Genomic DNA, 10,936 nt, shown 5'->3' with positions numbered 1-10,936 from the left:
ACTTGTAGAGGAGAATGGCTGGGACCTGGAAGAACTGGGTGTTCTCTCCTGCTCGCCTCCCCTGAGAGTTCCCCACTGCTGTCATTTCCTTCATTTGGCCCACAGACCCACTGAGTTTCTATAGTCTCACCCCAGATTCTTCATTACCCCAGGCATGGCTTCATCGTGAGATCTTAGGATCTGTAAGGTTGAATAGGACATCCCTCTCAAGGGTATATGCATCTGGACGGTTTTAATTTTAAGCAAAAACAAACAAACATTAAGCCAAAGCTTTGTTGCTCTGAATGATCCTTACACATAAGGCAGCAAGCAGAGGGTTTGGCTGGGGAGGAAGAGGGAGTAAGAGACTTCTCAGAACCTACGAAGTACCAAATTCCCACCTTTTAGCCTGCAGGGTTTTGGGTAGTAGCAGTCATTGGGACCTCATGAATTCTCAGCCTCCAGATCTCCCTCCGGTCATGGGGAGTTGTCTTGGTAGCACCTAGAACCATTCTCTTGCCCTGAGCATCCTGCAGTGGTCATGGCAACACTGTCCAGCCTGTGCCCCAACAAAACTCACATATCTGCCCATAGATGTACTGGACTAGTTGAACTCAAAAGTCCTAGCAGGGAGCGGTATATTTATTTTTTGCTTTTTTTTCAGTTTTTGGTCAGGGCTGGGTTTGAACCCGCCACCTCTGGCATATGGGGCTGGCGCCTTACTCCTTTGAGCCACGGCACTGCCCAGGGAGTGGTATATTTGGAGTATCTAGCTAGGAAAATGCCAACGTGGATGTGGGAACAGATAATGGGGTAACAGGGGTGTGGCCAAGTCCAAGAGGATATGGTGGGAGTGAGCATCGGAGCTGTGTGTGTGAGCCACACCAAGAGCTCATTTCCTTTTACTCCTGTGCCTGTCACCTCCAGGTCTTTAGTAGACTCATCTCATCAGACTATCAGAGACCCCGCACAGACCTGAGAGAGCCCGAGAGGTCTGCAGCTTGAGTGAGAAACTGCTGGTTCCCAGTTCCACCTCCCAGGCCGGCCTCTGGGCTCCCTGTCTGTGCTGAGCAGGTTTCTGAGCTTGCATGGGGGGTATTTCCAGTCAAGGGAGTGAGCCCCACACTTCTGTGAACAATTTTGTTAGGAACAAAATCAGGGGTTGATATGGGAGAGACCCTAATTTCACTCCACTCAGAGCCACTGGTCCTCTTCTCCTACTTTTGGGGACTTCCCATGTGTCAGGGCTTCCCAAGTATGTTCCTGGGAACAGTGTTCCCAAGAGTGATGCTCTGGCGAAAGACTTACATGGTGCAGAAGTTTGGGAAACACTCTGTGTGTGTGTGTGTGTGTGTGTGTGTGTGTGTGTGTGTGTGGTGTGTACAATGATATTAAGGGCTCCAAGAAGCCCTACTGGGGAGCAGTCTGCTTAACTCACCTGGGTTTTCCGTTGTGAACTTGATGGCAGGTTCCCATAGCACCGGTGTTTCGTGGCCTGCACATCGGGAACGCTGCCCTAACTGCCCTCACCTTCTGTCGTCATTCACAGAGACTTACAGGCATGTCCTCAGCTCCCTTTCTGGACTCATCCCCTTGGCATGTTTTCAGGAAAGCCTGTGGGTTTCTCAGCCACTGCTTCCTGCCACCTTCCCATCTTTATCTTACTAGATGGGTCTGGGGATTCTGGCATCTGCCCCAGGCCCAGCACCCCTGAGGCTGTTTACGGACCCTGGGTCTCGGGGTGATTTCTAGTTGCTCTGCTTTCTTCAGGGTTCGGGGTTAGAGGCTGTGGTGGGAGGGGAGGAGTAGGCTCCCTGTGAATAGTGAGCACTGGTGGCCCTGGGCGGGCCTGATGTGCAAGCTGGTGGGCGTCTGTGCTGTGTGCCTGCTGGCTTGTGTCACTGCAGGGCCTAGCTTGGCACCCAGAGAGGCTGGAGGAGGAGGAGTCAGGGGTGCTGAGGGGCTGTCTGTGCAGTGAGGCTGTCAAGCACAGGTGTGGCGGTGGGCTGGCTCTGAGGGCCTCAGGCCTGTCTGTTTTCAGATCTGGTGGCTGAGCCACACAGGGAAGCAGAGGCCAGCGGAGCTGTCCCTGGGGCCTGGGTGTGTGTAAGTGTTGGAGGTATGTGGCAAGGAACGCCATCCATCCAGCTGCTGGAGTATAAGTGTGACCCAGGGGTGCATGGTGACGGGGAGGAGATGGCACTGCCAGACGCACCCTTGCAGCTTCCTGGACACAGCAGCTGATGGCAGTTCACATCCCTTTGCAAACCCTGCCTCTGCCTGCAGAGTGCGCCATGCCCTGCCCTCCTTAGACATCCTGGGCATCATCATAGCTGAGGAGGTGTCAGGGGTTTAGTCCTGACCTGCTCCTTGGGGAGGGCTCCAGGCCTGTGTCAGACACAGCCATCCTGGTGAGTAGGGAGACAAAAAATGTCCCTTCCTATCCCTTCCCCCTACTTTGCAAGATCTTCTACTCTTCTTTCCTGCCCGATTCCAGAATCTTCCAGAGCACAGGTCGCTCAGCAAGACCAGCTACAGCAGCCTTTTGTTGTCATGACAGTGGTGACAGAGTGAAATCCCAGATGCCAACTCTGGGCCTGGTGATTCCCCTCTCTCTGTTTTCTAACAGCTCCCACCCCCCACCCCCATCTCCCTGTGAGCTTGGGGCAAGACCTCCGTGGGAGTCAGGGTGCTGGCACCTGAGTTAAAGCCCCGGTTTTCAGAGAGCACAGGGAGCCCCTTACCTATTTTCAGAAGAATGTAACAGAAAAATGCCTGAATTCATTCATTTGTAGTGTGGTTCCTAGAGGCCTGGGCTTTACCATCCTGGATTTAGGCTCATGGAGCGTCTCTCTGCTTCCTATAGATACAGAAGCTTGGGTATAATAAGGAGAGACAAAGCAAGCTTCTCCTGGGCCCATGAAGTATTTTTCTGACTTGGAGGTTGAAACAGAAGGAAGCTCACAGAGAGAGAATGGTTTCTTTTCCGAGGGCTCTTCTTTTACTCAATTGAGCTGAATTCTAGAGGAGGGGTCTCCAGATGTGAGTCCCTAGACAGCAACAGGCGGCTGCAGCTGGGTTTTTGTTTACACATTGTTACCCAAGCCAGTGATTTGAAGCCTGGGGAGAATGGGGACTCCTGCCATGGCATTATTGGGTTTCTTTCTCTCTTCTTCCCCCTTCCATTTTCACTCCTGGGTTAATTCCTGGATTTGTCATTAAATTTGCTCTGTGTCTGGAGTGTCTGCCATACGCCTAACTATATTATTTGCTGGCTACATACTTCCTTTCCTTGGGAAGGATGCCTTGTGTTCAGACACCCGTCATTTATGGTTGTGGTTTCTTGTGCTGAGGGCCATCCGCTGTCCTGCCTGCCTGTGTGCTAACATGAATCACACAAACTGCACAGACACAGTGTGGGTTGCTAAAGGTTGTGTATTTATGGGCGTGGCCATATTAGAAACGGCCTGCCTGTGTCTTTGGTGAATTTGTTCCTTAACTCCACCTTTTCCACGCCATTCGAGTATATGATCCTGGCCACCATCATTGCCAACTGCATCGTGTTGGCCCTGGAGCAGCATCTTCCTGAGGACGACAAGACCCCGATGTCCCGGAGGCTGGTATGTGCTCCCTCTTTCTCACCTTCCTGCCTTCTGCATCTTCGGGGTTTCCTTATCACACTCCTCTCTCTCCTCCTCTCTGTGAGTTCTGTAAGGAGTTTGCTCTTAACCAAGGGACGGTTTACTGACAAACCCCATTGGGATTTGAAAGGAACAGAGGGCACTGAAAACGCTCCTGTACACTGCATGGGAGCCAGGCAGGAAGAACGGGCAGGCAGGGCCGGCTTGCTCTGCACCGCTTTCCTAAGGGGCTTCTGCAGTGGGAGGATGAAGGATGCTCTGAGCTTGTGTGTATTTGTGGTTATGAACTTCCTAAATGCTTACGTCTGTATTCTCCTTAAAGAAATGAGTCACAGGTCTCAGGTACTCCCCCTACAGACAGCAAACAGATTGCTGAAAATCCAAAGTGCAGGTGGGTGGCTCCAGCCCGATGACCTTCCACCTGTGTGGAGACTCCTTCAGGGCAGAGCCTAGACCAACAGGGACCTTCCTGGGGACGAAGTCTAACCTCTGGGTGTGACCCCCAGATCTGTTACAGCTGTCCCCCATGCGCTCCCTGGCTCTGTTGCATTCTGCAAGTCCCAGCCTGCAGCCCTGGGTCCCCTTCAGCACCCTGACTTCCCACCTGCATGTGCGCAGGCCCAGCACAGACTTCCAGGAGGTGGCCAGGTGGGCCTCTGTCTGATAAAGCACAGGCCTCCCCTCACTGGTGCCTCTGCTCCTTATTCCCGCAGGAGAAGACAGAACCCTATTTCATTGGGATCTTTTGCTTTGAAGCTGGGATCAAAATCGTGGCCCTGGGGTTCATCTTTCATAAGGGCTCGTACCTCCGCAACGGCTGGAATGTTATGGACTTCATCGTGGTCCTCAGTGGGTGAGTCCTCTTCCTCTCCCTCCTTTGCATGTGGGCCTTCGTGTCATAACGTGGCTGGGCAGGGAACCCAGGGTGGAGAGACAGTGTCTGTGGGTAGGAGCAGAGGAGTTCAGGATGGAGATTTCCCCCAGGGCTGAGTCCTAGGGAAGCCCCTTAGAGGAGATGTGTGTGGCATTAGGCGGAGGCCCTGGGACTCTCCGGTTCTGCAGCTTCTGGGTTTTCATTCTGTGCTTGGCTCGGATGCTAAATACCACTTCCCTGGGTGGGGTGACATTTCCCTGTGAGCCTTTTTGCTAAAGCAAGTAGCTTTCCCTAGGCTGAGTGGCACCCCCAAGAGATGGGCCAAAAGATGCTGTCCAAAGCTGTTTCTTTGGGGGGCCAGAGAAGACCCTAGATGTATTTTCCAAACTGATAATTGACACTCATGCCCTAACACAGAACTTTTTATGATTTGCAGATTTATTAATAGTGTAACATGGAACCATATTAAAACATTTCATAAATCACTCCTTGGAAATTAATATAGTAATACTGCATTAGGGCTGACTTGGTGTCACGGCAGCATATATGATGGCAGTGCATTTTAGTTTAATATTAGATTAATCATTCTTTTGGAAATAAATATAGTACAAGGACATTGGGCTGACCCAGTGACATTGGCAGCAAATGTGATGGGCCCGGGGAATGTGGTGATGGGCATGTCTGCCCTGGGATTTTGTGACTTCTGGTTGGTCTTAGTGTCAGATGGCTCTTGGTGCTTACTGGAGCAGTGAGCCGGCCTGTGTAGAAGTGACAGTAAGTGGTATAGTCTGGAAATTGCCTTATCAGGTGCCTTGCAGATAGTACTTCACAGCTTTGAGGAAAAGAAGAGAGTGCCCGAGAATGGAGAGGATGGGGGAAATGTGTAGCCACTTTGATGATTGGCCAAGAGGAGAGGGGAGGAAAGAGGAACTTACCCAGTCAGGGTAACTTACCCAGACAGGGACCAGTCAGAGGAGGGGGTTGGGGGAGGTTGAAAGGGTAAGGCTAGGGAAGGATCACCTCTGCTTTACTATCTTGTGGAATAGACACAATGCTCATATTTTTAACCTTTATGCTAATTGGGATGGAGTGGAAGAGAAAATGCTGAAAATGGAACAGACTGGAGTATAGGGATGGAAGGGAACAGATAAGGAGGGTTGGCTGCACGTTTAAAAATATCTGTTGCCTCACGAAATGATTTTCTGGAGGTTATTTTTCTAAAAGAAAAGTCTACTACTGCATTTTAAATGTGATTTATATATGAAAATACACTTGGTACATGGTACTACAGAAGTACCACGTACAGAAGTACACTGGGTGATATTTTAAGTGTCCTTAAAAGAAAATAATATATACCGCATTAGAAAAGGCCTAAATGAGAATCTGAGCTTTCTAGAAATGTTGTGATTCTATCAGAAGAAAAGTATTGTAATGCATGTGTATTGTTCGTTATGTTTATATAAATTCTTGGTCTTGCTCAGTTCTATCTGTGTCAGAGGCCATTTGAAATTTCTTGTCCTGTCCATTTAGTTTTATCTTAAACTATAATATTTCATTATAGAAATGTCAAGAGAAGAAAAAAAAAAAACGTTCACTGATTAGGCAAAGCTCCTGATCATTTTGTGATATTTCCTCTCAGCCCGCAGCAAGCTCTCTTTTAAATGCTCGTAGTTTCACTGCCTTTGCCCAATATTGTATGAGCATATTACATGTTATTGTGTATTTTGGTAAACTCTGTAACAATGGACCGGCAGTTTATTAAATAGATGTGCACAGCTTGCTTCTTCTTTTGCGGTTATTTGATACTTGGATTGCTTTCTGGTTTTTGCTGTGATAAATTTTATCAAAGATGCTCCAGCGTATATCTTTGGGATGCCACATTTTCTCAGGCATTTGGCAGGTCGAAGTACTTCTAAAGGAGAGTCCAGCCATTCTGGTGTGGGGTTCTGGGCACTGTGCTGGGTAAGAGGAGGTGGAGGAACTGGACCATTTGACTAGATGGAAGACTTATCAGAGACAAGTTATCTTTGTGTTCAAATGAGGTTCATTATGTGGTTAAAGGAGCGGATTTGTAGGAGGCAGCAGGGCCCTTTCATCAACACAGCCTAGAAGGTCTGCCCTGTGTGTCCAGGGGGCGCACGGGAGTGGGTGCAGGCTCTGAGCTTGGCCTTCCCACTTGCCCCCCTCTGCCCTCTCCACACAGCCCTCCTTTTCTTAGCAGCTCTTCATTGGCTCTGTGTATTGGCCCTTCCTCCAGACTGCTGCTTAACCCTCTTCCCAGGGTGGACTGTTCTCTTTCTCTCTCCTTAATTTGCACTGGAATGTGCTCCAGGAAAGGGCTTGGTGCTCACTCTTGGAGACCCTGGCTGACGGGCCAAGGGGCTCAGGGTTGCAGTTCATCCTGCAGGAATGGATGATCATACTGAGTTTTACATTCCACCGTGCTTTCCTCCGCCACACTGTGCCACCTCTAAGAGGCATATTTTTCATGCTGGAACAACTTAGAAATTAACCTGTGCCTTACAATAGTGGTATGATGTTGTTTAATTAATTAATTTATTTATTATATTTATGTATGTATTTATTTTTTGGCTGGGGCTGGGTTTGAACCCACCACCTCTGGCATATAGGGCTGGCGCCCTACCCTTTTGAGCCACAGGTGCCGCCCATGATGTTGTTTAATTTATAACTCCTTTCCTTCCTTGCTCCTTCCTTCCTTCCTTCCACATAAAATTCAGGGGCATCTTACAATTGCTGGGGCCTTAGATTCCATGAAGTATGTTGTGATTCCAGCCTAGTGGGGCAGGTGCAGCAGGCTTAGAGATAGGTCATCTAGGCCTCAGGGAGGGTAGAGGACAGAAGGCAAAAGTCATTTGTCCAAGATCAGCTATTTCTTGATGGCAGATCCAGGGCTGATGTTTCTAGCCCTGACCTGTGCAGCCCATCTGCAGGCCACCCAGCATTCCCCTTTGCCTTCCTGGCACCTGCACCCACAGCAGTGTCTGCTGACAGCTCTTCCTTCCCACCTCATCTCCAGGTGTCACCTCCCATTTTCCTCTTGTGCACAGGAGGAATGACAGGTGCTGGAGCACGACAGCGCCTCGGGGCTGAGGCTGCACAGCTCTGCAGTCTCGGTGCTGGGAGGGGAGAGTGGGGAGGTGAGTGCGGAGGTGTCAGAAAACTGGCTCGGTGTAAAACTGCTCTCATTGACCTTGCCTGAGAGACAGGCAGCTGGGGGTCCTGGGTCACCACACTCTACTTGCCACCTCTGACCTTTTAACCCAGGCATCTTCAAATTACAGCCCACGGGCCACATGTGGCCCACTGAGGACATTTATCTGGCCTGCCAGGTGTTTTTTGCTGCAGTTGCCTGTCCTGCTTAGCAGCCAACTTGTTCCGGGGCCTGCAGTCTGGTTCTCCAACGGTCTGACGGACAGTAAACTGGCCTCCTGTTAAAAAGTTTGAGGACCCCTATTCTAACCATTGGTGTGGTTAGGCGGCAGGTTGAAGGCATTCATGGTTTAGGAAGTGCATTTGTATGTTACTTTCTCTAGTCCTCACAATCCCATAGAAGGATCTTGCTCTCCTCATTTCACAGATGAAGAGACTGAGGGTCAGAGAGGGCACATGACTTGCTAGTGGGCACTGGATCCAGGACTTGATCTCACTTCTGGCTCTAAGTACCTTCTTCGACACTCTTTTCCCCACACCATCTGTCCCTCACAACCACAAGGACTCTGGATCTAATGCTCTGTGATTGCTGTTCCTTTGGTCCCCTTGAAGTAATGTGGGATCCACTCAGGGAGAGGCCTAGTCAGGCAGATGTGCCCTGCCCAAGATGAGGCTCACATGTGTGCTGAAGAGGACAGGAGCTGCAGGTGCCCACACCAACCCTTCCCTCTGTGGGCTTGGAATCACACTCCCTGCTCTGTGGTCAAGAGGCACGCTGCTTAACTGGTGGCATAGCATGGTTTGATACACAGAAACTAGATCAGAGGTTCCAGCTGATTTCTTCATCAGTTGGTTTGTTTGTTCAATCATTCACCCATTCAGTAATTCAGCAAAACTAGTATGTTGAATGCAGAAGGAAATGCTATTAATATGTTCTCATTTCTGCTAAAAGACAGTGGAATTTGCCATTCCTTTAACAAACTTTTATCTTACAGAACCTGGGCTTGCTCTTGCATTGGGAACAACTCAGGAGATGCTATTTGTCAGGCCATCTGGGGAATTCCTAGTTATTTGGAGTCTCTATTATGTATTAATCTTGATAATAAGTTATAGTACCTGGAATAGAAGGGCAAATGAGAGGGGAGGTTGAAAACTCAAGGACACTCCTAAACCATGGGTAACAATGGAGAGATGGGGGAGAGGACTGTGCCTTAGATCTCTGTTCATCTTCATAGGCCCAGAGCCTGGCGGATAGTCAGTACTCGATCAGCACTCACTGAACTGAATCGTTTGTCTATAGGATGCGAAAGTGAGTGCTGAGGGCAGCCTGGGGCTGAGGTGGAGGCTCTCCTAGGTCTGGCAGAGCCAGATAGTATCTCTGTCTCTTTTCTATATCTGTATCTTCCCAGCCTGCTCGCATTCTGGTCATTTTGTTAGGGAGATGAAAGCTGGGAGCTCAGTCCCCAGGCCATGAAAAGGTTCTGAGATTCCAGTCATCTGGCCTGTGTGCTTGATTGTCAGTGTTACCTCGTGGGGACTGCTTCCTGGGTGATTGGCAGGGGCAGGGCTGAATATTGAATACTTAACCTCCAAGAGTGATGTGGACAGGGTGGGAATAGCGTCAGGAGACAGCAGCTGTATCACACCACCAGGCATTTATTTGCCATTTGTTGAACCAGATGCCAAAGTCCCCTATAAATAAATATACTTTCCTAATCCTAAAAATGGTATCCCAAGGTAAGAATTATTAGGCCTGGTTATTGTCCAGGCCCATTGGCATATGGTAAAGCCAGGACTCGAAAAAGGCCTGTTTGCTTTTGGTGTCGGCTCTACACTGCCCCCCAAGCTCAGCGACGACACCCGTGGCACCTGCTGCTCTGTGCTACTGGAACAATTTGGCCTTCTCTTCTTATTTCCCCAGTGCATCTTTTGGTCCAGGCCAAATAGTGAGAAGTAAGCCATCCCTTTCCACCGAGGACATCTTTATTTCCAATTGTATGCTAAAGTATTGTGACATTACAAACCTATTCTGGAATCTTGGTGATATTGTCTCTTTTCCCATCAAAAAAATGAGAATCAGTTCAAGACATGCTTTGCCATCCGTTTTGCCAGCTTTACAACAGGGGACGACCTGCTCTGACTGTTCCCTTCATGGTGGGGTACGTGGTGCAAACTCTGGGGAGTGGGCAGGAATGTCCGTGCCTGGCCCTATCTCCTTTCCTTGCCATGGTCATCACCCCAGGGCTCAGGCAGTCACTTAAGAGATAGTGTTGGGTACCCACAGCATGACAGACGTGGTGCTAGGTGTGGCTGGGCTGGGGCTACGTCCCCCATTAGGTGGAGGAAGGCCATGTGTCATGAGAACCCAGAAGAAAGGTACTGGGGGAAGCTGCTCAAAGGAAGTCACATTTAGATAGGACTTAGAAGGACAGGAATGGAGAAGAGCTTTTCTGTGACAGAACGCTGTCACAAAAGCTTGGAGGTGGGGGCCTGGAGAGAGAGGAAGAGGCAGACCATAGGAGACTTCTGGAAATGTGATAAGTGGGATGGTGAGAGATGAGGTTGGAGGGGTGGCCAGGGGCCAGTCCAGGGCATGCTAAGGACTTTGTACTTTAACCAGAGGGCAGTAGGGAGCCACTCAAGGCTTAGGGCAGGGGGTAGAATGTTGAGTTCTACCCCGGTCTGGGTGCTGCAGGAGTCTTTTTTTCCTTTTTACCCTGGAATCAGCTCTGAGGAAAGGCATGGCAAAGAGCATGGAGCCATCTCCACATCCTTAGCTGCAGTTTAGGAGAACAGCGGGTGCATACCCAGGCAGGAGGAGGACCGAGGAAGCAGGAGCAGGGAAGCGCAGAGCTCAGGGAAGGCTGCAGCAGTGCTGGGCGCGGGCGTCCTCCAGCCCCAGCTTCTCTCCAGGGGCATACACAGAATGGTTTAGCCTGAAGTCTGCTGGTGGGAGGATGATATCTGGAGCTAAATATATATTGATAGGTATTTTTAGAGGGTTTTCTGTAAGGAGGCCGCCCTAATACATGAGTTTCCCAAGCAGCTGAAGATCGAGGAAAACACAATTTTCCCCTGGGAACACTGTCTCTGGGGCTGAGAATATGGGGGTGGAATTGTGACTACAGTCCTCAGCCCCCAGCTTGATTTAGATCTCTGTGGTCATAGTGTGATAGTACTGGGTATTAATACAGCATGGTACAGTAACACTGGGGGCTGTTAATATAGCAGAGTATGATAGCACTGGGTGTTAATATGGCATGGTATGATA

General features: G+C 49.7%; 1 protein-coding gene across 1 annotated transcript in view; it reads left to right on the top strand.

Moving 5' to 3' along the window:
• Positions 1 to 10,936, top strand: part of LOC111723816 (voltage-dependent R-type calcium channel subunit alpha-1E-like) — a 173,843-nt gene that overhangs the window by 23,691 nt on the left and 139,216 nt on the right. Inside the window, exons 2-3 of the mRNA XM_023510803.1 lie at positions 3,494 to 3,599; positions 4,334 to 4,473. Coding sequence (XP_023366571.1) covers positions 3,494 to 3,599; positions 4,334 to 4,473 — 246 coding nt within the window. The remainder of the gene's footprint in view (positions 1 to 3,493; positions 3,600 to 4,333; positions 4,474 to 10,936) is intronic.

Source organism: Otolemur garnettii, unplaced genomic scaffold, assembly GCF_000181295.1.
Source record: "Otolemur garnettii isolate 467f Iridium unplaced genomic scaffold, OtoGar3 scaffold00016, whole genome shotgun sequence".
In the NCBI taxonomy this organism is placed as follows: domain Eukaryota; kingdom Metazoa; phylum Chordata; class Mammalia; order Primates; family Galagidae; genus Otolemur; species Otolemur garnettii.
Note: the sequence above shows the minus strand (reverse complement) of the source record. Positions and strands in the feature narration are given on the sequence as shown.